This window comes from Desmodus rotundus, chromosome 1 (assembly GCF_022682495.2).
Source record: "Desmodus rotundus isolate HL8 chromosome 1, HLdesRot8A.1, whole genome shotgun sequence".
NCBI classification, from domain to species: Eukaryota; Metazoa; Chordata; class Mammalia; order Chiroptera; family Phyllostomidae; genus Desmodus; species Desmodus rotundus.
The window spans coordinates 72,958,538-72,985,718 of NC_071387.1; the positions used below are offsets into that span (position 1 = coordinate 72,958,538).

Sequence of the window (27,181 nt, forward strand, 5' to 3'; positions counted from 1 at the left end):
TATTCACTAAATTAGATGTTGAATAGATGTTAAAGTTAAGTTTATGAGAATACTTTTATCATAATGTTAAATTATAAATGCAACATCTAGATCCAGTATAAGTACAGCTTTTAGCTGGCCCTTCACTGCTGTCTTCTAGAGCTTCTACATTTCATGTACCCCAGTGTGTATTGGTGCCTTGAGTCGAGGTTGGCATTTTTGCTGCTTCAAGGTCTTGACTTCCCTGTTCTCAAATACTCTCTGTCCTACAAGATTTATGCCATTTAGCCATATCACTCTTTACTACCCCACCCGCCACCATCACCTTTTGTCATTCTCTAAACCTGTCCTAATTCACTGAAGACTCCTGTACCAGTTTCCCACTATTCTTCTCATTTCCAGGTCTTACACCTCCTAGAGACCTTCACTGGCCACATAGACAATGCATCCAACTTCTTGGTCTCTCAGTTTGACGTCCTGATGCTAATGCTCTTCCCTTCTAATATAATTTAGCAATCTAAAGCCATGCACTTGGACATGATTATTATACTTCACAGTTCCAGGATATGTTCATTGATTTTAGAGAGGAAGGGAGAGAGAGAAGGACAGACGTAAGAGAGAAATATCGATCGTTGCCTCCTATACACGCCCAGACTAGGGATTGAACCTGTAACCTAGGTATGTGCTCTGACTGGGAATTGAGTCCACAACCTATTGGTGTATGGGATGATGCTATGACTAACTGAACCATACGGCCAGGGCTGAACCCATGCTTTTTGATATATATATATATACATATTTCCTCCTGACCTTGATTTGGTTCCAATAATGTGCAAGCATCCCTGCTCCTACTCAGATGCCCTTCTCACCCTGGTTGAGTTCTCACACCCTACTCTGGGCCACCAGGTCTCCCTTTACCCCATGCTGGCCAGATGACTCCTGGGTTTGACCTCACTAAAGGCTTTGGGGTGGAAATTTTCAGGAAGGTGAAGGGAAAAGTAACAATGTGGTTACTTCGAGATTAGTGGACTCAGAGATATTTAGAACTTCTGAACACTCCTTTCTCTTTCTTCTCAGTGATCACCCCTGCCATACATCCTGTTCTAATTCCTCTCTCCCCTGCCTTATATATTCTCATTCACTTTGGAGTGATGATCAGTGTCCACATCTTCTAAAAGTTCAATGGCCCTAATGTTCTAATGAAACTTAGAGGCCTCAAAATACTCACTGAAATTAAGTGATTTGCCCCCCCAGAAAAGTGGGAATGTGAAGGTAACTTTCAAATGTAACTGGGAACTTGGGCAGTGACCAAGGCTGACTGAATGAACAAGTTATCATAATATTTAGACTCGTTTCATTTGATCTTTAGCCCATCTTATCCCAGAGAAGATTTTTAAAAGTTTATAAGAGGTACAGGAAATAAGTGGATAGCATAAATAAAATACGAAAGGGGGTAGGTTAGAAAAGTAAGTGCAGGTTCCCAGTTAAGCAGCAATAAGCTTAAAAATGCAATTGCAGACTCCCGTGATCATGTTCCAGGTTGGCATAGAATTAGTTCTATCCTTCGTAGCAAACAAAATGTAGAATCTTGTCAGTTACATGACCCATGGTGTCAAGAAAAATGAGGAACTCTTTCTTGTAGGATGAACACCTATTCTGGACATTGGAGGAAGATAGGCTCATTTTTCTGTGTGATATGATCCATGCTTAACTCTTCAGCTGCATCTGTGCCACCTGCTGCCTCTCTTACTGGGGCCCCAGCCACACTCTTTCAGTCCCTTAAACATGCCACACCTATTCCTCCCTGAGGGTCTTTCGCCATGCTGCTCCTTTGCTTGGAGTGCTCTTTTCCATCTATGTGCCTGGCTAAGTCCAGATAAAACTGAAGGTATAAGCCTAGGTATCCACTCCCCCAGGAAGGCCTTTTCAGACCTGAGGCTAGGTCAAGGTCTTTTGTTCTTATAGTGCCTTGAACTTATCCTTAGAAGACTCATCACAATCATAAGGAATTTTTTACCTGTTTTTTTTTTTTTTGCTTCCTGGCAGTCTATGCTTGCTAGAATATAAGCTCTATAAGACTCTGTATATCTTGTTTACTGCTGTATCCCCAGACTCTAGCACATAGTCCGTGCTAAATTAAATGTTAAAAAAAACTTGTGATGGGCTCATTACTGAATTTTGTAGGTGTAGGAGTCTCAGTCTGGTGGAGTCCTCCTGGCCATGTTGGATGAAATGAGACTTCCAAGACGTGATCTGCTTGGGGAGAGAAGGCTGGCAAGTTTCTCAGAGGACAAGACCCTTGAGCAACTCTTTCCCTGCATATTTATTGAGTTCAGCTCACACAGAGATACACAGTATGCATGTAAATCTCATCAATCAATGTCCAAAAACCTACAGTCATGAAAAACTGACATCATCGACAAATAATAATTGAAGAAACACAGGGATTGTCTCTGGTCAGGGTCAGTGAGATATGCTGATGCCAGAAGGTTGTTGAGGTGCGTATTATGAAGGAGGGAGTTTCACTTCCTACGCTTTGAGCTCAAACATGTAGTTCATACGAACAGGCCTATCAACAAGCCTCAAAGGAAAGAATATACATTTTTTCTCTGACCAGATTGTCCCTGGGAGCTGTCCGTTCTAGTACAAGGCCAAAGCTGCCTCTGGCATTGTTTTCAGGCTGAGTCAGGCAAGGGGAGCAAAGCAGTCAAGAGATTAAGAGACTGCTTACAGACAGAATGAGGACTCAGGCTATGACAAAGCCGAGGGGTGAGGGTCTTTCTGCCCCTTCTCTATAGTCCCCTAAGTCTTTCCTTGATGGCCCTTTTTGTGGCTTTGCCTGGCTTAGGTTGTCCCTCCCTTGAGGGATCTTACCTGTCATTGACTAACCAGTCATCTTTCAGGGCCAAGCAGGGTGAAGTGATGGAGGCAGGGGCTGCGCTCCTGACAAGAGGATAGATTCTGTCTCCTTATTGGCTCATGGCCCCAAGGCCTTTTCATTCAGCCATAGCCGTGGGACTCTTTTGTCCATTAATGAGGCTACAGCCCCTGAAACCAGGCAGGATGGCTCCCAATATCTAGGACTGATTCTAATAATCCATCTTACAGGCTGAAGACCCAAGTAATTTAGGCACTAAGTTTGGGGTGTTGGCCAAAGGCCATCCTAACACAGACTCCTGGTGGAATGTGCTGTGGACCTGATCAGATTATGCCATCCTGTCCCTCTTCCCTCTTCCAGACTCTCTCAGAGAGTCTGGAAATGGACACCTGGATATGGCTCTTCCAGACCTGTCCGTTCTGCCTCTCAGGGCTTTCCTTCCATTCAGCGAAAGCATCAGAAGAGAGAGATCAGGCAACATAAACCACAAATGTGTAGTGTATTCTTCACCCGACACAGCAGGTCGGCAGGACCTAGGAAGTGCCTAGAACATCACCTCTTTAATACAAAACTAGTTCTTTCTCTTTCCGTCTGATCCTTTACCTGTTACACAAACCCTCCCAAATACCTCCCTGACAGTTTCGCTCTGCACTGACTTACCGTTTACTTTGCATGTGTGAGCTTTTCCACATGATAATATATTTTGAAAAATGAGATTTCCTATTGTCAGGGCAACCAAAGGGAGTGCTTGCTCAGTTGAGGCTCCAGAGACCACAGACTTCTGCTGGGCTCTTGGCTCTCCCCACTTATGTAGTTGCAAGTAGGTCAGTTTTCTGCAGTTTTCTGTTCTCTTGCTCCATGACCTAATAACAAATAGTCATTCACTTTATAAATGCCTATAGCTCAATTCTATGCATTCCCTTCTTCCAACATAAGAATGCCTCTAGAGATTAGCACTGCAGAATGGTTGTGCCACCTACACTCAGGAAAGCCTAGCTAACACTTACCTTATCCTGATTCCATTCCAGCAACTCAGATGAGCACCTAGCTACTTGTAAGCTACTATATCCCATCACTGGTATCATGAAAGGGTCAATTCCAGGAGATACAGTAGTTCCCCTTATCCATGGTTTTGCTTTCTGCAGTTTCAATTACTTGTGATCTACTGTGGTCCAAAAATATTAAATGGGTAATTTCAGAACAAAAAATTCATAAGTTTTAAGTTGTACTCTATTCTGAGTAACGCGATGAAATCTTACACTGTCTGTGTAGGATGCAAATCATCCCTTTGTCCAGTGTATCCACACTGGATACACCACCTGCACTCTAGGCACGGAGCACTACCTCAGTTGTCTGATTGACCGCCACCATGTTGCGGTGCTTGTGTTCAAGGGACCCTTTTTTTACTTAGTAATGGCCCCAAAGCCATTCACATAACCTTTACTACAGTATATTGTGATGATTGTTCTATTTTATTATTAGTTATTATTAATCTTTTACTGTGCTTAATTTATACATTAAACTTTATTATAGGTATTATATGTAGGAAAATCATAGTTTACACTATAGGGTTTGGTACTCTCTGTGGTTTAGGCAACCACTGGGGGACTTGGAACATACCTCTATAGATAAGGGGAGACCATTGCAATAGTCTTTCCTGGAAGACTAAGTCTGGTTATTATCAAAATTGTTTTTTGGGTAACTGGAAGGTGTGACTCGCCCTGAATCACGAGCACAAGCATTCCTGAACCTGTGACTGCTCTGCCCACAAGTGCAGAGACGGGGCTGCCGCGGCCAGTCTGCCCTCCCCAGGTAGTCACCTGGTCAGCAGCACCTGCACGAGGGCAGCACGCCCACATGTTTCCTCCCCTCTGATCCACCGATCTGATGACCTTAGCTTGCAGTGGCATCTTCATCAGACTTACCCTCTCCGTGCTGTGAAGGAAACATTTATTTCACCTTCTGAAACTTCCTCATCATTGCTTCCCAAGGTTCCTTTGGACTTTCCAGGGGAAGCTAACTTTATGATCCTCATGGTGAAAGAAGTTCTGTTATGAGGGTAGCAGGTGAACAGTCTAAAAGGAGGAATAATATTTTAATAAACAAAGTGTGTGTGTTGAAGGGGACATGACATAGTCATTAAGAGCAGAGGCTGTGGAGGCAGAATGCCTGGGTTCAAATCCCAACTCCACCACAAGCCATCTGCATGACCTTGAATAAGACTTTTGTGCCTAAACCTCAATTTCCTCATCTGCGAAATGGAAATAAAAACAATGGTATTTACCTCATAAAATTGTGATCAAGATTAATTCAGATAAACCAAGTAAAGCGCTTGGCATGGTGCCTAGCACTAAACGAGAGCAGGGACTCAGAGACTGAGCTCACCACTGCCCCAGTTTACAAGTTGGGACTCAGCCTCTGCACTTGCAACAGATGACAGTAGCAGTCACTGCCACCAACACCCACCTCAACGAGCAGTTGTGAGAATGGAATGGGAGAACACAGGTCAAGTATTGGGTTGGCCAAAAAGTCTGTATGGTTTTTTCTGTAAAATAAAAGGCAAATTTTTCATTTTTACTAATAACTTTATTGATTTGGATATTTCCAGAATGTCAGCTATCTCCTGCATTGGTATAATGTTGGTTGTTCTCAATGTCTTGATTTGATCACTATCAGCTGCAACTGGTCTACCTGACCATGGGGCATCGTCCAGTGGGAAATCTCCAGCACAAACTTCACAAACCACTTTTGACACATTTGATCACTCACAGCATCTCCTCCCTACTTGCACAAATATTTTTTTTGAGTTTCAGTTGTGTCTTTACCTTACTTGAAATAATAAAGCATAATGTCAAAAAATTTGCATATTTTCTTCCATCTTCTATATTAAAATGGCTACATAAAAATTTATAAATTTTGACATCTTTTTTAAGTGCATGCTGATATGACAGCTGTAGCAATACAATCTAACAAAACTGTTTCTAATGGAGTTACAGACAACTAAGCACGACTTGGGCCATCTAATGGAAAACCCCCAAATTTTTGGCCAACCCAATACCAAGCACAGTGCTTGGTAGAAAGTAAATTCCCAATAAATAAATTCCCAGCTATCTTTCCCCTTAAAAGCCTTTGAGTTTTCCCTTCAAGCACTTGGCATGCCCATCTGCTCTGCCTTAGGTCCTTTCCAATACAAGAACACAGGAATCTGGGAGCCCAGAGGATAGATATTGAAAAATTACCTCATTTATCTTCCCTCCCTCTTGGCAATGCATGTGGACCTTGAGAACCTTTCTTTCACATTTCTCTGTATGAGTCACCCAGTGGTCTTTGCAGTCACTCAGGAGAGATGATGCAAATTCCAATTAAACGTCATGAGCCCAAGGGCAGCACCATCTTTCTTCTGACAAAAGCCAGACAACATGGCAATAACCAGTTTGCGGCACTTAGGGACTTTCTGGATTTGCACTTTTTTATTTCTTTTATTTCAAACCCATAAGCTCACAGAGTTTTGCTGAATTCAATGTCCAGATAATGCTCCACTAGTACTTAATATTTCAAAGCTCTATCTTATGTTATTGGCACAACGTTGTGCTAAGGGTGGGAATGTGCTAAAAATTGTTCCTGCGAGTGTGAAATGGGACTTTTGTTTCAAGTACATTTTCTTTAACTTCCCTGGTTCAATAGTTGCTGCATCTAATGGTTTATTATTTAAAGAAAACCCCAACAACACTCCTACCCACTCCTTTTTTTTTTTTAAACAAATGCTGCCTCCTTCTACCTTCTGTGTCAATCATTGCATAGATGATCGGGAATGGGAAGGTAAAAGTCACTCACTTCTTCACACCATATTTATTTCTTCCACCTTAAAGCATAGACTGGCATTGCCTCCCGACATATGAGAGGTCTCGCGATGGAACCAGAAACTGGAGGGCACTTATGGTCCGCATAACTCCTAGTGACCTGAAAGGAAGCTGCACAAGTCAGGTGGGTGAACAGATGCTGCTTTAAAATGCAATGTGACTCCTGTTCATTTCTAAATTTAGTTTACAGAATGCATGCATTAATAAAGTTCACAGCTGCACATGGCTCTAGCCTCTCCGTTACATATTTCTAATTGTGCATGAACCTACATATTTTATATTATGGCTGAAGAATTAATGCCAGTTAATTTCTTTAAATGAAAAGGAAAATTAGCAAAAAATTAATGGTGATATTTCTGTAAACCTCTTATTATCGAAGCTAAGATCTGCTTTGGGTGCTCTGTTTATTCATTCTTAAAAGTCAGCTTGTTTTCCTATAAGGATGAATAAAATGCATGCTTTTCCCCCTCACTTCACAGCAAAGAACAAAACCTAAACATTTCTTATGTACCCTTTCAGTTGCTCATAAGGACACCCTGCTTCCATCCTGGGTGAGTTCTCCTGGACTCTGAGATTGTCTTGCTGTCTCCTTCCCACCCAGGAACCCCACCTTGGCCTCTGGCATCACCCTCAAGCTCAACAGCACTCACTAGTCATGCTGACCTTCTCAATTTCCCCTGTTAGATCCGCCGTCCCACCCAGTATCTGGCCCAGGGTCCACTCTGTATTTGTGAATGCACATCTTGTGAATAGAAACACTTTATGATCATAGAAGCACTAATGCAAGCACATTAACAAATATCCAGAGAAGAAACTAAGAGCTGATTGCTACACCACATGAACCCATGTCCATAGAAAGGGAAACGACTGAAAAGAGACCTGATTGAAAAGAAAGCCCAATGCTTACCGGGTGAAGGCGAGTGATTTCCACAGCTGAAGTGTGGGTTCTTGAGCCCACTTGTGGCTTTAAATCCAGTTCCATCACTTTCTTGCCTATGATGTTGGGCAAATTACTTACATAACATTGACTATAAAATAGGAATAACATAAATAATCAACCTCATGGGGTTGTCATGAACATGAATGAGATTATCCACATGAAATATTTATAGTGTACTTAATCTGTAGTATGCACTCAATAAATGCATGCTTTTGGTGTATCATGAAATTGATATTATCATTATTATCATATATTACCTTTAATTAACCTCTCTCTGATAGCAAACCTTAATTAGGTACCTGTCAGTTATTCAATCATTTATTCATTCATCAAAGGTTTATTGAGCATCTACTGCTGGACACTCTCTTCCAGATGTTTGGGATATGTCAATAACCAAAAGAGACAAAGATCCTCCATGTCATGGGGTTTATATTTCTAGTGGAAAGGGATAGACAATAAACAATAGCCTAATAAATAAACAAATTATACAATGTAAATGCTAGGAAAAAAGAAAAATTGAGCACTGAAAAGGGGACTGAGTCTTTGTGGGCAGGTGCAATCAGCAAAGACATTATTGAGAAGGTGCCAGTCGAGCAAAGACTTCAAGGAGGAGAAGGAATTATCCATGAGGCTCTCTGGGAGAAGAGCATCCAGTCAGGGGAACAGCCAATGCAAAGGCCATAAACATCAGTGTGCCTAGTGTGTATGAGGCCAGCATGGAGACTGGGTGGGGGTGCAGGGGGTGGGATGGAAGGATAAAAGGAGAGCTTAGGCTTTTTTAATCTGAGTGTAAAAAGTAGCATTGCAGGGTTTTGAGCAGAGAAGGGACTATCTTCTCATCCACAGATAGGGCGGGGTGGGCAGCCCACTTCCTTGTTTCCAGACAATGTTCAAAAGCCTCAGCATCTTTCCCAAGGTTCTGCCTTAACCACAGACTCATGTGGGCCAAAGGCCGCTATTGTACCTCCATGTGATTTTACTTTTGATTGAGACAAGCCTTAGTGAAATAATTAGGCTTTAGACAAATAAACAAGTCACAATTTATAAATGTTCTAAATGCTGCTGCCTCTTGTGGGAGTTGGTCAGCATGTCATTTGTAGCCACCCCAAATACATCGTTGGGCAGACGTATGGATGCAGAGTCATGGAGAACAGTTATCCATAATATTGTTCCTGAGTTAATAAACATGGCATTCTTTGCTACCTTTTCCCTGTATGTTCTATATATTTCTTGAAAATGTTTAGACCCTTACTCTTTGCTGATTTGATAACATGTGAAGTCATGTCTCAACTGTATGACATGATTTCCTCTGGAGCAGATGTTCAACTGAATCGAATATGCAGTCATACAGTTATAAACTCGATGAAAGTTTAGCTAGATTGAATAGAATTTCCTCAGGCAGTTATTAACTCAGTAAGTAGGGAAACTTGTGCTTGGTTTTTGTCATCATAGAAACTCTGATGATGAATATCGCATTAAAATAATGTTTCAGTTAAAATAATGTATCCTAAAATCTACTTCCAAAGGAAGAAAAAAGTCAGATAAAATACATTATTGTTATAGTAGATGACACTATCATCACCTTTCAATGACATTTCTTTGTAATTTTGGTCAATGTGGCAATGAAGTTTGCTTGCAAGCAGAGCTGAGAGTTTAGGATAATTGAAAGAACGGATACATGTAATGATCAGCTTAACTTCTATGGGAAGTAAGTCCCTTTTTTTTCTTAATTGATTTGAGAGAGAGAGACATTGTTGTGAAAGAGAAACATCGATCAGTTGCCTTCTGTATGCACCCCAACTGGAGATTGGACCCACAACCCAGGTATGTGCCTTGACGGGGATCAAACCCATAACCTATTGGTTTAAGGGACCACGCCCCAAACAACTGAGCCACCCTGCCAGAGTGGGAAGTAGGTTTCTTATGGTAGTATCCGCGTTTGCTGTTCCGGGACCACTGCAAGATGAAGAAATAAACTGAGCACACACACAGAAAAAGAGATGATGGTTATGTGTCCTTTATTTGTGACATTTGGACTCTTAAGCTCATACAGAATTGATTTCATAAATGCCCTTTAGTTTTATTTTGCTTTTCTAGCTGATTTAATTGTGTTAGTATGTTCTTCTAGTCAAACCCTTAATTTGATCACAAATGGAGCTAAAAATATAGTGATCATGTTTTTCTGATGCAATTAGAAGAGATATTGGAAAACTTTGGAATTAGAACACTAAAAGCTAGTAGAACAGCTTAATTGTCAGACTAGAACTGGACTCTTCCTCCTGAAAGTTACAAAGATTCTTATTCACTCACTGAAATCTTCTTACCCACAATTAACAACTGCCCAGAGGGAAACAGTCTGTTATAAAAAGGTTTTTTTTTTTTTTAATTGATATACTTTCTAAAGCAGGAAAAATCTATTATCTCCAAAACACAGTTTGTTTGGCTAATTCTAAGAGAGAATCACCTACATCATCAAGGACCAAAATTATCCAAGAACCAATGACAACAGTGGTATCCAAGTGACATGCCTGACTCCTTTCAGGACTTTGCCTTTGTGCACATCTCTCCACAAAGCGGCCAGGCTTTTCCTGTGATGTTTCTTTTCTCGTGTGTGATACCTAAGGGGTGTGGCTGTGGTGGAAGGTTAGAGACCATAGGAAGTGCTGTGCTTCCATCCATGACCAACCAGGACGATGAATTGGCATAAATCACCACAACGAGCTGAGAAGAACTCTCTCCAAGTCCTGTAATACTCTGCTAGTTAAAGGGTTGTTTAAAGCAGACAACACAGTGTGATCTCATGAGAAATGGTAAATGGAGGAGGGAAGGAAAGTCAAGATGAATCAAAATAATTGAATATAATATAGATATGAATTTAGTGTGGGAAAATGTAACAAAAAGTTTATAAATGTATAAAAGTCAAGTCAGGATTTAGCAAAGGCACAATATAGTTTGTAGAAAATGTGCAATAATTTTCTCCACGTTCACTGCAGGTTACATCCCAGTGCACAGTGACAGGGAGAGCTTTGGCAAGGTTTCAGGTGGGGCCACAGAGATGTTAGTGTGGGGGCAACAAGGCTTCCAGGGGATTTTGTCCATTGGAGGATGTTAAAGGAAAAAAAGCTGAAGGGCAAGTGGTGTTGGTCTTCAAATACTTAATAGGCATGCAAACAAAGCTCTCATTTATAATATTTTTACTTATTCTATTTAGTCTTTGGATCTTGTTAAAATGTGGGATACTAAAAAGGTGAGCTGAAACTCAAAGCTAGTAGTTTGGCTCAAGTTAAATGGAAGTTTCAGGTGGTGTAAAGTGTTCTGTGCGTTATACTCAAGGACACTGTAGAATTTCTATGCCTGACGGTCTTTGAGAGTAGAATTGGTATTTCACCTGGAATGTTACTCATATAGTTTGGGAGGGTAGAAGGAATGGATTAAGAAATCTCTAAAAGTTGCTTTCATTTATTCTGCCCCTCAGAAATGAGAAAACACTCTAGGAAGAGAAAATTAACCACCTTGGAAGCAGAAGCTGACTCTACATGAGTATTTCCCAACTGACTTCCTTTTCATCGTTACCCTCCTAAGAAGCATTTTTAGACATTTATTGAAAATCATCCCCTACCCCCATGAAATTGTCATACCACATATATACTTCATATCTGTGTATGAACTTTGTCCCTTTGTAATATCTATACCACCCCAATTTTGTGCTCTTGGGCACAAAATACATGCTCTTCAATGAAAGTGCATGCTCTCTAAAATAAACATGGGTCCGAATGAGGGGTCACTGGGGATGGGAAAAAAAGACATTACATATATATCAACTCTGGCTGCAGGAACCATGTAACTTCTCATTAGCCAGGGTGCTCATGTATTAACTGCACAGGGAACATTCTGGTTTCCCTTTGCCTCTGTTACATGGAAAAAGATGAATTCTTTGTTACTCCTATATCTTCTAACTGTCATGGCTGCAATCTTTTGGAGGTCCTGGTCCTCCTCGGGAATAATAAGAAAGGCATGCACATGGGCACAGCCTCGCTTTCTATAAAATGCGTACGCACTGAGTTTCAGAGTTTCGTAACTCTGAGTTACAGAACACACAATGAGTGGGTCTGACAGATGACACCTGAACCCACTGATCAAGCTTAACGTTGTGAGACAACTAGACATTATATGCTTCCAGATTTAACGCAATAGAAAAGAGACAACATCACACAGATAACATTCTTGCTAAAAAAATTTTAAAAATGTATCCTGAATCTAATAATGAGGGATGAAACAGAAAAAGAATCCCAGATTGTGGAACAGTCTGCAAACAAAGCAGACCTAACTTTTTAAGGCAGTGTCGTGAAGGACACACACACACACACACACACACACACAGAGGAACTCCGATCCATTAACTCAAGAGAATGACAACTAAACAGCAATATGTGATTCTTAATTGGATCCTGGATTTAAAACAAAATCTATAAAAATTTTTGGGGCAATTGATAAAGTATTTTTAAGTTTTATGATGTCTCCAACATATTTTGAAATGGTTCATCAATAAGAATGTATATTTACAGAGATAGAAAATATGGAAATGCTAGCAATTAAATGAATGTTAACAATTGATGCATGTAAGTGATGGGTATATTGATGTCCATTGTAATCTCACCTTTTTGAAATTTCTCAGAAGGAAATAATAGTAGCTACATGTACAGTTCAACTAAAACAATAATGGAAAATGAAGGGGAGACAGCCAGGTTCAGAGGAAGACGCAAGCTGTCAGACTCGGACCCAGAGAGCCACCGATGCCTGAGGGCTTCCGGGAGCTCAGACATTCCACTTACAATGAGATGTACTAATGATACAGTTAGGCCAATGAGATTAAAACAAAAAACTCGCCTGTAATGATTTTTCTTTAGGATTTGCCAAACAAGATCTGTGGGAATAAAAATACTCTGTAATTAAAAAATGAGAGTAGTGTGCCAGAACTTATCCTAGAGGAGCTGATTAGTGCAATTAGTAATATAACCAGGAAGGAACTGTTCCAAGAAGTTGAAAAAATGTTTGGATTTTTAAGTTGAATGAAAATTTCATATGCACAAACAGTTAACAGAAATAACATTAGAAAGAATTAGTGACAAATGTCCTCCGCGTCCAGCATCTTATCTGATTGAAATGCAGGAAAAGAGTCAGTTTTTAATGCAGTACTCCTGCGGTTTTCCATGGCGCAGTGCTTCTGAGCTCCTCCCAGGGCATGGGCTCCACGTGGCCCCTCTGTCCCTCGTCCGGCGTTCCACGTACTGTACTTACTGTGCATTGCGGGCGCTCCTAATTCTTTTCCTCTGGATCCTTAGGACAGTCAAATATTCTTTCAGCCAAAAATGGTGCTAAAAAAATCTTTGCCTACTTTGTCTCAAAAAATGGGGTGGGGCAGTGCCTGTTGAGAGCACAGAAATTTGGAGAGAGGTAGCAGCATTCGGATTCCATGAGACAACTTGGATGAGATGCAAAGCAATGGTTGGCTCGCCAGGTTAGGTCAGCGCAGAATGTCACCATGCCCGACTGTCAGCCCTTTCTTAATTTCTTAGAAGATTTCATGCTTTCTAGGCTCTGGCAGCCACCAACGGCTTCAATACATTACATGAAATGAAACGAAATAAGTTGTTTAGTTATTCTTTAATCAGTATTACATTAAAATGTACTAATACATTCTTATCTACTTCCCTCCACCAATTGCAATTTTGTCATATGCAAATGATCACTGGAAGTATTATCACCGCCTAGTCACAGGCTTTCAGGGCGACCACAGCTCTGTGGAGGAGTCAGAGAAGGCAACATTTCTTGAAGCACAATTCATGGAGGTTCCAACAGGCAGGGCGTAGCGCAGAATGGGTTATTTTGTCTACTCGAGCACAAGACTTGGGAAGGATGGAAGAAGGAAGTGAGCTCCAGCTCCACAGTTACCTTGGCAACTGTGGCACATTCATTGGGGCAGAAAGTAATTTTATGCCATAATATAATACAGCAGAAGAGGGGAGAGTGTGGAGGAAGAGGAAGAAAACATGGGCTGCATTTAAAAGCTCAGAGGGCCAGCTAGGAATGTTCCAAGTCAACGCTCCCAGAGTCTGAGCTTCGCCCACCGAGAAGCAATTGTACATTTTTTTTCCACTGAAATTTTAGTATTATGCAGAGACAGCCATGACTCCCTACCCCCTAATAAAGAACAAACACTGCACTAATCTGGCTCAGGGCTTCTGCTGATCATCCTTAATCATTTATAACTTCATATTGTCCCTCTTTTGAGAAACAGGAAAAATATCTTGAATGGAAGAAACGAGGAATGGAGTGGTTATAAAAAACACTCAGGATGAACTGGCAACATGGTAGCATTTTGCTAGAAACCAGTCTCTTCGCTGCAGTTAAAGGGTGTAGACACTGTTGGGGGCAGAGGCCAGCCACCCCTCAGAGTGTCCCTGATAAAACTGCCCATTAGGAACAGTGCCAGTGCTGCGGTGGGGCCTCAGATCGCTCCAGGCTCTGCAGCCCTGTGCACAGCTGGGCCACAGGATCAGGGTGGGAGTTCTCAGGGACCCAAAAGGAAGGCTCGTTGTAGAAAAATTTGCTTTGCAACCAGAGATCCAAATGCACTCGGTACTTAGAAAACACGTACAGAAAAGTCGGCCAGTGGACAAGACGGATAGGTGGAAAAGTACAAACAGTATCTCGGTCTCACAACCTGAATTCCAGCACAGCTTGGGTGCAGGTCCCAGGCAGAACTGCCACACAATCAGGAGGCTTCCTCCAGAGCCAGGAGCAGAGGAGCGGTCCTTCTCCCACACTGTGGTCAGCTGGGTCCACAGGTCGTGGCTAGCAGCACTCAGGGTTAAGAGCACAGGAAGGGATGGGGGACGTCTCTCGGGAATCACCCCTTGTCTCCAGCTCGCCTGCTCCTGGAAGTCCGTGCACCATTTCAGCCCGCAAGGTCTCCCTCCTGCCCACCTGGGACTCCAGTCGCAAACAGCTTTCCTCTTTCTTTGAAGGGTAAGACGGGCGTTAGTGACACATCCTGCTCGTCATCTCTTTCTGGAAAGCAGGGGGAGAAGGATGGTTAGGGAAAACTCACAGCAGACATGACTTGTTGAAGGGTTCTGACAATACCCCTGTGACCTCTGGAGTCTTTAAACAAGAGCTGCAAGCATAGCCCATGAAAAAGACTTAGCTTGTACATGTCTTCTGTTTGTTTTGTTTTGTTTTTATATCAAATCAATGTTTAAAAACACAGCTAACTTGCCAAAAATCCAGATTGCTCTCTTTTTCTGAACTATTGCAAGATCTGAAGCCTCTGGGTAGCTGCAGTTAACTGGCTGTCCTCTTTAGAGGGAGACTATGCTCTCCAGTTTCCCCTAGGCCCCACCACTCCCAGCTGTCTCTCCAACAGGAACCAAGTATCACTTACAGCACAGGTGGCAAACACAAGGCCTGTGGGCCGAATCCAGCCCTCCACCATGATTTCTCTGGCCCGGCCCCTTGTTTCTACCCAGCAGCAGTGCAGAACTCTTGCTTAACTGTTAAGGAGTAGTTACATTTCTATAGTCCTAAAATTACATTCGGCCCTTTGAAGGCAACCGTGAGGCTGATGTGGCCCCCGGTTAAAATGAGTTTGACATGCCTGATAACAGTATGGCCTGATCATTGGATCTGGAATGCTGTGTTTCTTAGAGAATGACTTCCCTTTATCTGTTTCCACTAAAGATGGAATAAGTGAAGAAGAGCAGGAGGGAAGGCATTCCTTAATGGAAATGAACACTATACCAATGGTTCTGACATGCAGTCAAGCACCTTGCCTTTCACACCCCTACCACCTGCCTGGCTCTTGTGGGCTTTTATGGGTCCTAAATGCACCACCTGTTCTCTTTCTCTGGGCCTCTCTGCACAGGCTGAGACCCTTGCCTGGGGCCTGCTCCTACCACATCCTGCCCTCTTGCCTTGGCTAAATGCCATTAATTTTCCCAATCAGGCAAGAGGACTTTCACCTGCCTGGCAGATCTGCCAACACTCCAGCCCAACACACCATGAAATTAGCAACTCCCTCCACTTGTGCCCACCTGGAGTCTTACAGGCAATGAGCTGGAATGTACTTTATGTGTGTGCAGGGACCGTGGGCATGTCTGCTAGCCCTACTCCACTGTGAGCTGTTGAGTGTCAGGAAAAAGAAATGCTCGTTCAACCAGTACACATGCTTTCACCACATACCCTCACCCTGGAATGAGCCCTGTACCACGCAGCATTTGGGAGGACACATTTAATGCCGTTTCTATTAGATGAATGAGCTGTGTCCAAGTCTACTGGCTGCAGAACTGATGCCAGCTGCTAGCTCTCCTGCACACTGACCCTGAGTCACCCACCGCTGCCTATAAAATGGGAAACACCTGAGTAAAAGGAGCCTGAGCAGGGGAGGGTCCAGGTGCTCAGAGACTCTTAGGAGATACATTAGTTAAAGAAATAACAGAATATAAATGGAAGAATTTAGGTACTTTCGGGCCCCTAGAATATTATTAAATACAGGCAAGTATGTGTGTATGTGTATATACACACACACACATATATATGTATATAAATATATAAAATAAATATCTACTTAGGCTTATTATTTGTATTATGTAGCAGTGTCTGAGAGATGAGTTTGTTCTTCACAAGGAGCGGCAATCTATCCTGGAGAAAGAGCTGTAGCTATCAGTAAAATAACATAAATGTAAATATACAGAGGAAGGGAGGCCATGAAGTACAGTAGAACTGAATTCACCCACATTTAGACCCTTTTCTGCCTTCACTACCCTCAGGTGACCTCTCTGTGCCCCCAGGTCTTGGCTGGAAGCCCCCTTTTTAGGGCGCGTCCCCTAACTTCCGCCGAGACAGCACACGTCCCCCTCCTCTACCCCTCTTCACACAGTCCATTATTTGTTTCATCCCTGACTCCTGAACTCATCCCACATCAGATCCTGTAAGCACCACGAAGGACGGTGCTGTGGCTGCTATTTGCTGTCATATTCTCAGTTCCTGGCCATTGATGTTGTATAAAAAGTGGTTTAACCAAGGAAGCAATGCGTCCTCAGTCTCCTCACCTGAAACAGAACGGCAATACCTCTCTGACGAGGTGACTGGAAAGAGTAAAAGTGTTAATATGTATGTGGACTCGATACACATGAATTCCCCTTTCCTGATCTCTTCAGAAGCACACACCTGGTGGCAATCACTTGTGCTGGGGATTGAGAGCACTTCTCTGATAACAAACCCATTGAAAAGAACTCCAAAATGTAGAGAAGGAGAGTCAGAGCAGGGAGGAGAGGACCTGGAGAACAGGGGCCACAGTGGGGGAGAGAGTGGCTGAGGTGGGGCCGCCAGTGATGTGCAGTTGCTGGGGCTGAGCAGAGGGACCTGAGCAGGCTGGGGACAGCAGGAGCGGGGAGACAGGTAAATGCACAGCTGTTCAGATGAGGACCCATGCACTCGGAGTGAGGAAGGAAAATAAATGCAGATGATTCTGAAGTGGATTTGCTGCTCCTTTTTTAAGCTGCCAGAGATTCTTGTGCTTTTTGGTAACTGATGATAGAGGCAGGAAAAATAGGGTGGCGATGCAGACTGTGTGTGTCTGTTTGAGAGACTGAGGGAGAGATCATGGGATGAACACAATTTTGGCTTTATAACTAATTCTGTAATTATTTGCAATGGGTCAATACTTTTGGAAAGAAAGCAGCTACCATTTGTCAAGCCCCTAGGAGGTGCCAGGTGCTTGGGAAGGGGTGGGGGATGGAGTGTGTGTTCTGACATTGCATCTGTAAAACTCTGGAGAAGGAACTAAGACCCTGTTTGAAAGAAGAGAAATCTGGGCCCCAGAGCAGAAGTGGTTTTCTCCGGGTAAATAGGTAGCTGCAGAGACTAAACAATAAGAATTGCTTCCACCAAACAGAGGTCTGCTGTCCCTTGGTCTATGCCTGGCACTGCTCTACACAATTACATCATGCAACCCTCATCCTAACCCTGTGAAGTAAGATTTGCCATCCCCATTGGACTGAGGATGGCAAATAGGCTCCGAGGGAGAGTAACATAACAGTCACACAGGAGGTGGCGGGGCTGGGGTTTAAACTCAGGTATGGGTGCGGAGGCCAGCTTTTTGCACTCCACCACGTAATTGTGGTTAAGGCATCTGAAACATTCTTATGAATATGCATTCAGATGATATTGACTTATGTATTGACTTGTACATATATTAATCATAGATGGTCGTAGTCTTCCCTAAATTTTCACAAAGCTAAAGAGGTGTTTTTTAATTACCCAGACTAATGCCACTTCGAATCACAGGTGTAGTGGTAAATACTAAAACAGTTATGTCACTAAAAGACTATAGGTACCAGAAGTATGGAAACTTAAAAAAAAAAAAAAAAGCAGAAGAGGGAAGAGTTTGAGAGAGAATGTGGGACTTACCCAAAGCTACTGAGTTACTCTGTGAAGAGGCAGAACCAGTGCTCTCCTCATCACACCATAAAGCCTCAAAATGCAGGAGAAAAACTGTTTACTGGGATGTCTCCTAACATTCTTATAGGGAAAGAAGGGTTGAAATGGCAGAGACTTGAGTAAGGAAGGCTCCGGTGGATCCACCCTTCAAAACCCTTCCAGACTGTATTCTAGCATGCTCCCACTGGGTGGCGCAAATGAGCTGGTTTAGAAAAACGGATTCTTCAGGAAAATCCCCAAATCTCCAAACTCACTAATAGAAGGTTTCCATACCTTTCCTCCTTGTCAAAGCCCTCCCTGGAGCCCTAACAGAGCCAAACACATTTCTTCCAATGGAGGAGAGTGGCCTAAACAACTCCTACCCAGCCTGCTGTTTAAGGAAGTCATCAGAATGCAGTACGTATTAAGGCACACCACTAAATAACTCTTAAAAGGCTTCTGCAGAGATTATGAGAACTTTCTGAGAAATGTTCATAAGGACTGTATTTGGCTGGCATATGAAGACTTTTCTTAAGCACCAGATTTTTAAAAAATCTATCCTTAAAAGAGTAAAGCTGGATTTTGGCTGTCCTCATTCAATAACATTTGCTTTAATGTAAGGCAGTAATGGATTCTGTAAAGTCCCTGGTTCCCCGCTGTCGTCAGAAGCAATTCCATACTCCATAACCTGGCAAACAGAGCTGTTCATACCAGGGCCGTCCCCCACCCATCACCTCCTGTTGAATGAACTCCCACCCACTCATCCCACTCACTAGGGAAACTAAAGTCCTCCCTGGCCCCCAAGAGGCCACTGACTACCAAGGTTTTTAGGTTTCTCATAGGCTGTTTCTTCTGGGACGTGGTTTCTGCTCCCCTATGCCTGGTAGATTTGATGTCCTTCAGATACATTAGCTCCCTTCCTGGGTTTCCTATCACTTGTTACCCACTCACATCACATCACTTTCTACCAGCACTACACCTCAGCATTTCATTCTTGTCTGAAGCTGAGAAGACCTTTAAAACTTTGTTGCATTTTAGTGTATGGTGAGGGATTTGGTCAAGTCACGTAACAGTATATATGGTTTGATTAATTATTTTGGGGAAAAATACAAACAAAATGAGTTTATCTTTGGGCGAATGGAATTCTATGTCTTCTATTTCTGACTTTTTGCCCTTTGCATAGTCTTTGGATTTTTAGATATCTTTAATATACATGTAATTTTTTTCTAGGAAAATAAGCTCCAGTAATTTGAACTATAAAAAGAGAAACAGACCAAATCTCTAAACCAAAATCATATTTAGTTTTAAAAATGAAGTTAAAATGATTTTTGCTTAGTTTTCATGGGGCATTGTGTTGGTAGATGGAATCAACATATCTTTTGCAGAAGATACTCAATCTCTTCAGTTCTGATGTAGACACTTTTAAATTGAAAGAGAGATATTTTCTAGTCGTCCTAACAAGTAGAACAAAGTTGCATGAACTTAAGAGTCAAATCTTACCCTTGTCTCTCAGTTTGCCCATTTTTAAACTTGGTATTGGAGGGCAGAGGATAAGTGGTCCAGAAAAGTAAACTAATTTATTCTAAGTCACACAAATAATTTCTGACCCAGCCCAGACCACAAAGTAAACACCTGACATCACACATTTTAGCAATCTAATTTTTACATGAAATATAGAAAAATAATTGACATTTATTAGGTCCCAGTAATCATGCTAGTGTAGCAATTTTAACAACATTAGAAATTATAAAATAAATTCCAAAAAACAATGACAAAATTGTGAAATCATAGACTATGTTAAAGATGGGAGGGAGGACACTTGGATATTATGTAGTCCAACATCTTCATGTCAGGGATGTAAAAACTTAGACGGTAAGAAAGTAAGTGACTTGACTAAGGTGGCACCATTAATGAATGGCAGAGATAAGACTCCTGGCCTGTGAACTCTGCCCTTCACGTTGATACGAGAGAAGCACTTTGTGTAAACAAACGCTCGTATTTCTTAGAGTTGGCTCAGGGGGCTTCAGGCAAAATCCTTCCTGCATTAACAGCTCTCCTTAACCTAAACTCCTTTAATGGCTCTCCACAGTTTTCAGACTGAATCCCAACCTTAGCAGACACTGCTCTCCTTGATCTGGACTCTTCTCTGCTACGCAGCCTCACATCCCAACACTCTCCAACTCTCCTCTCCCCTGTTACACTCAGCAATTCCCATACATATGCTTGCATTTGCTCCTCTCTTCCCAGAACCTTTCTCCCAACTCCAATATCCTTCAAGACTCTCGATCGGTGTTGCCTCCTCAGGGACAACCCCTCCTACCTACCTCCCACCTCACCCCCAAGAAGTGTTAGGCATTCCTGTCCTGGTCTCCCCATGATGGTTTATTACTTCCTGGTTCCAGCAAGAGGTTGCTCTTGAAGAGGTGAACCATACCTGTTTCTGTATGGACCCCGGTGCAAAGATCTGGCACATACCAGGTGCTTAAAAAAATATGTGATAATTAGACTGAAATCCAATGGAGAACAATTATTAGGTCCAGAGACCCAGTAAAATGAGAGGTGGAGAGAAATAGGCATTGAATACATACTATGGTGGAGGCACTTATATTTATTTTGTGCACTTCTTTCTCAAAACTCTGTGAGCTACACATTGCTTTTTCTAATTTACAGATGAGGACATGGAGGCTCAGAGAACCAAAGTCACTTGCCCAACTTCACGTAGCTGGCAAAGGGAAAGAATAAGGATTCACACCCATATTGGATGACTCAAGAGCAAAACCAAATAAACAAAAAACCCTACCATTTCCATTACTCTGCTGGGGGCAGCAATAAAAAGAAGAGGGAGGGAAACTCTTTGCTTTTCTAGCGTTTTAACAGATATTTGGACTAATGGTGCTACAGCCGCATTTTATAGCTTCTTATCTTTTTTTTCCAGAGAAATTAAATAATCACTCTTTATTCAAAATAAATAAGCCCTCTTGAACAGGAAAATAAGAAAGTAACCTTCTTGTCTCCTGGCTTCTGATACAGAAACCACATTCAGAATATATTCATTTACAAAAAAAGATACGTAGATTAATAAAACTGAACTTTAGGAACTTCAATACATTGTTTCTATGAAAAATAAAGACTAAAAGAAGTAATTCATGTCAAAGCTTCTTATCTTTTTAAATTCATCAACTTTCTGCTGATTCTAAGGAACAAGAAGGGGAGAAGGCTAGAAAGAAATATTGGATAAAGACATGATGGAAGGTGGGTTTGAAAGGTGCGGCAGTGTCATTGGGAGAATGCCATTGCTGAGCTTTCTGAATATAACTTTTATGTCAATGAGATCCTCCCCCTGTTGGCCACCATTCAAAAACCAGTGGCTTAAATCTGGGTGTTTTGAAGTACACAACTTAATGTTATTTTTGGCCTTAAAAGGGAGGTAAATTTCCTCTCAGCTAAAGTAACATACATGTGCACACCACACACTCTTGCGCCAATAAGGGCGCTCCATGAACACATTTTAATGGCAATACCTTAAGGTAACAGTTGCTCCCACCCACCCGGGACTCAGCACCAGAAGGGCACAATTTGCTTGTGGACAGCAGAGGAAGTGACTGAAAGCAGAGCCAGAGCCAAGCCAGGGATTTTGTTCCCTCTCTGACCTTTCCCCCACATACAGTGACACAAAGCAGAGAAGAGGGTTGCCCCGCCCTGGTGAACACCTAAGGCTCCGCCCGCTACAATGTAGCAGGTGTGACAGACAAAGAAATATGGCCCAAATGAAAGAACAGATTGCAACACCAGAAAAAGAACTAAGTGACGAGGAGATAGCTAACCTATCAGATACAGAGTTCAAAACACTGGTAATCAGGATGCTCACAGAAATAATTGAGTATGGATGCAAAATAGAGGAAGAAGTGAAGGCTAAGCAAAGTGAAATAAAGAAAAATATACAGGGAACCAACAGTGAAGGGAAGGAAACCGGGTCTCAAATCAAAGATTTGGAGCAGAAGGAAGAAATAAACATGCAACCAGAACAGAATGAAGAAATAAAAATTCAAAAAAACAAGGAGAGGCTTAGGGACCTCCAGGACAACTTTAAACATACTGACATTTGAATCAAAGGGGTTTCAGAGGAAGAAGAGGAACGGCAAGAAATTGAAAACATATTTGAAAAAATAATGAAGGAGAACTTCCCCAATGTGCAGAAGGAAATAGACTTCCAGGAAGTCTAGGAAGCCCAGAGTCCCAAAGAAATTGGACCCAAGGAAGAACACACCAAGACACATCATAATTATATTACCCAAGATTAAACAGAGGGAGAAAGTCTTAAAAGCAGCAAGAGAAAAGGAGACAGTTACCTACAAAGGAGTGCCCATAAGACTATCAGCTGATTTAATTACAATAAACTCACAACTATCAACAACTGAATCTAAAAAAACAAAAACAAAAGCAAACTAAGCCAATAAACAGAACAGGAACAGAATGACAGAAATGGAGATCACATGGAGGGTTATCAGCAAGGAGGGGGTGGGAGAAAATGTGAGAAAAGGTACAGAGAATAAGTAGCATAAATGGTAGGTACAAAATAGACAGGGGGAGGTTAAGAATAGTGTAGGAAATGGAGAAGCCAAAGAATATATATATATGACCCACAGACATGAATTAAAGGTTGGGGGGTGCTGATGGGAGGGCCAGTGCAGGGCAGAGGGGAATAAAGGGGAGAAAAAAATGAGACAACTGTAATAGCATAATCAATAAAATATACTTTTTTAAAAAGCTAACAGTTGCTGAGAAGACACAAAGGAAAAGTAGTGAGTCCACAGAAAAGGCAGCCACAGGTGGTGCTCTTTTCATAAAGTGCTTCCTTGCTCACTGCAAGCAGCACAGCTTTACCCCCTCCGTTACTGGAGCACCCCTGCCCCACTGGCCTGCCAGCTGGAGTGTGGCCCTGCCTAGCCTTGAGTCACCCACCAGTGTCCTCTCAAATAGAGACAGACTTGGGGGTGTCCCTCTGAAATGCTGCAGGAAGTGCAGGGACATTTCCCTTGGGGCTGGAGGGGGGCTGTGGGTAACACCAAAGCCCTGCAGTGGGAACTTTCCCTTCCAACAGCCAAGCCAGGCCCTTTGGGGTGATAGTCAGCTCGGGGAGAGGCGTTCCGGGGTACCTTTCATCCTGTAAGTTCCATTTCTTAAGAGATCGGAGAACCACCAATTTGTATCTGTATTCTCCATTTTTTTTTTATTGGCTAATTTTTCTCCTTCCCTAAATTTGTGTGGATTGAAAATGTTGACTATTGTGCAATTCCATTTCTCTCATGAGTCCTCCCTCGTTCCCTCCTCCATTCCCGACAACTGTGCTGGTGATGCCTCTGCCAAGGTTTCCTCAGAACCTCCCCAACCCCTCCCCCCGCCAGGGTCCTCAGCCCCTGCCACAGGCAAACCCCTGAGGACATGTTTGCACATGGAGGTCAAGCAGATATTTTGCTATTTCCTTACATGGCAGCAAAAGCAAGTCCCCTTGGAACTGTCAGAACTAGTCACCTCAAGATGTGCCTCTGTGGTATGTGGATTGTTTTGAGCTAAAGGCAACTTCAGCCTCAGGCTCAAGAGAAACTTCTGCCCCTCCCTTCACTTCCTAGAGGAAGTTGAATTATGGGCCTTGCCCATAATAAGAGATTATTAGAGATAACCTCTTATGACCTATCTATTAGGACAGGAAAACTACTATTTACTAAATACCTGCTCTTTATATCATCCTGCAAGGACCCTTTGAAGCCCCAAGGCACCTTACCTCATCCCTAGTTCAGGATGTCATACATACCCCCATTCCCTTTTAGTCTCTGAACCTCTCATGCATGTGGGATCCCTGACTCTCTCAAGTCTGTGGGTTGCCCTACATATGTATGTAATCAAATTTGGTCTTTTTCTCTTGCTAATCTGTCTCATGCCTATTTGATTATTACACAAGCCAAAAGAACCTTGAGGGCAAAGTTTCCTCCTCCCTCACCATGAGAACCAAAATAAATGTAAGTTGGCATCAGCAAGGGCTGTGTGACAGTCAGTTAAACCCCATGGGTCAGTTTGTGGTAATTTCTGATTGTGGACGGGGCAGGCATTCAGTGAAGTTTCTTCTAGCATCAGGGCACTAGGAAGAGCATGGCCATACTGGTGTTAAAAGAATTCTAGCAATGGGCAGGTGTGGTTTAGCAGCTGTAGATTCCAAAGAGGAAGTAATATTGTGTCCAGGCATTTGATAAGAATCAAAATCCACTGTCATCTACAAATCCTTCAGTTTGAAGGACTCAAGAGTTTCCTGTGATACCAGGCTGCCTAGTGAATCCAAGGTCAAAGGTCTGCACTCTCTAATCCTTGCTTGGTATCAACAGAGCAGGCTGCAACGGAGCTGCTGAAAATCCAAAGAGGCAAAAAACTTGTTCCCACTCATCTGTCTCTCACCAGATAAAGTCCCAACACGTTCAAGTGACTGCAAGGATTTCAGGGTCTGCCTCCCTCTTTCTCCAGCCAAGGCCTGTGCTTGTTTCTTCTGCATGGAGAATTTCATTCCCTGGCCTGCCCAGAACACTCCTGTTCATCCTTTCATGCCGTTTACATGTCTGTGAGGGTTACAAGCTGTGGACATGGGAGACAGTGATTCAGAGAAAGGGAAATGGCCTCAGGCCCAGATACGACCTGCGACCTGGAAGCTCGCTGTCCCTCAGACAGGGGGAAGCTCTGCCTTTAAGAGGAAGCCCAGGAAAAACAGGCTACTTGTTACAGGGAAATTTCTGGAAAAAGAAAGAAGAAACAAGCAAATAAAAAACATCCCTAACCACTCCCTAGCTGGAAACCTTGAAAGCAGGAATAATGGAGGAGGGGGAAGCTCCTATCTGTCCCTGGGCCCAGGGAGGCCTGTGTCTCAGGCCCCAAGCTGTCCACGTGGGGCCAGTGTTCCCCTCAATGAGGAGTTTCTCCTCTCGCTTTCTAGAACCCATACAGCTGCATGTATCAGAGGAAGTAACATGGGTCTCTTCTCAAATGCCTTGACAATTCCAGGGGGTGGCCCCCCAGCCCCAGCTCCCCTGGTTAGGAAGGTAGTTCCACGGGTGGTGCCTCTGGGGGACAACTCTCTCAGGAGTTCTCAGTGCACTCGGGGGGGAAGGGCCCAGAGAGAAGGATGATTCTGGTTCGCCTGTAGCAGAGCCACTCAGTACCTTCTCTGAGAGCATGGACCCAGCTCAATCTCCTCCGATGAACTGGACTCCCGAGCTGGTTCCCGGATCCTGGAAGGTTGGGAGCTCTGTAAGCTTGCCTTGGTGATGTTTTTGTGTCTTGCTGTCCCCCAGGGCTCAGTGCACTTTGTTTCTGTCCTCAGGGCCTTTGAAACCAGGAGGATATGGCTGCAGCCCAGAGCAGGTGCCCTGAGCAGGGGTCAAGCACAGGGTCTACACACGTTTTTACAACTATTTTTCTTAACGTAGTTGCATCTGTTTAACAGGAATTGGGATGAAGAATCCTCATAGAACACTGACAGCAGCCACTTCACGTGAATTTTGTAACAAGGCTTTATACACATAAATAAGTTGGTGAATAAATGAATGAATAAATGAATGGGTGTCAGGTCACAAAAGATGGAGTGAACAAGATGGGAAAGTGGTGTAAGAGCCTTAAATAATCAACACAAGTGAACTGTGTTCTCATCTATCACTCTCTGCACTTTTCCCATGTGCCAGGCACTGTGATCAACACTTCACATTCATTATTTCCCTCAGTCCTTCCAGCAGTCTTATGTCGTGAGTGGTATTAGCCTCATTTCACACATAAAAGAACTGGGGTTAAGTACCCTGGTCAAAGGTGCATAGCTAGGAACTAGGATACTCAAGGCTGAAACTTGAAAACTTGTCTTCCTAATGAATCCACTATGTCCCCAGGCATCGGGCTCATGCCAACTGGATCTTCATTCATACCCGCACGGGAGTCTCTTTGAGTCAGCGGCACAGGAGGAAGGACTTGGCTGGTGGAACCATTTTTGGCCTTTCCTTGCCAGTAACCCAAAGTCTGAATTCTTGTAAGGCAGGCAGGGCAGCCAAACTACAAACATTTTTTAAAAAATCCTCCCAAATTAAAGTATACATGGGAGCCAACCAGCACACAGGAATTAAAAATGTCTTTTCTGCTTTCTTTTAGGAATGTGGGTGGCAAATAAGCCAAAAGGAACAAAAATAGAAACATGGTAGGCCAGACCTCCCTCCACACGGAGAAACAGTATTAATTTGACTAACTCTCTTCCTAAACAGCAGCCCACATTACTGACACAGAGGGCGTTCTGCAGCTGAGGGGTATGTGTGTGAACGTGTGCACATATTTGCACACCCTGAGTACATGTATAATCTGCATGGATAGATAAACACACAGACCCGCCACCCACAGAGAATATTTATTCAGATGATACACGAATCACACTGTTTTTCTTCTCCCAAATCCTGAAAACATTAAAAATAAGCCACTTTGTGTAAACATGTTCAGTCTCTTGATTTACACAGATCTTACAGAGGCAGATTTGCACATTTTCGAAGCTTTCTCACTTAACCACAGAAGATGGGTTATGAACACGAGGCAGGCTGCCTCCCCACGCCTCATGAAAACAAGAGCCTGGGTCAGAATGTTTCATTGTCACTGCATTTCTCAAGATCTCCTCGCCAAAGCCCCACAGTGCCCCGTTCCGTGCTTTTTAACACCTGACTCGCTCTGCAGATCTACCTGCCACGGCCCCCACCTCTCATCCTTCTCACTGGCTCACTGTTAGTACCTGACTAAGACAGTGTGCGGATCCCACCTGATTTCTGTTCAACGTGATGTACCTGTAACCCAGCGAGGCATAGTCTCGGCCCTCTCTGGCTGTCAGCCACCCTTCCCCACCTTCCTCATTCGGCCTGCCCAGCTCCTTCCTCCACAGTCTGGCTTGAGGTCCCCAGAGCTCTAAGGGGTGTGACTCCCTCCTTCCCAAACCCTGTACTTGTCAGTGCAGCTGGACTGGTGTCTGGCAGATGTTCCTGT

The 27,181-nt window shown here is 43.0% G+C and overlaps 1 protein-coding gene across 3 annotated transcripts in view; it reads right to left on the bottom strand.

The window, feature by feature from the left end:
- Positions 1-9,658: 9,658 nt before the first annotated feature.
- Positions 9,659-27,181, bottom strand: part of MOB3B (MOB kinase activator 3B) — a 184,070-nt gene continuing 166,547 nt past the window's right edge. For all 3 annotated transcript variants that reach the window (XM_024558304.4, XM_045193681.2, XM_053925003.1), the window contains exon 4: positions 9,659-14,728. In XM_024558304.4, the coding sequence (XP_024414072.2) occupies positions 14,699-14,728 (30 nt within the window). In that variant the 3' untranslated portion in view covers positions 9,659-14,698. The remainder of the gene's footprint in view (positions 14,729-27,181) is intronic.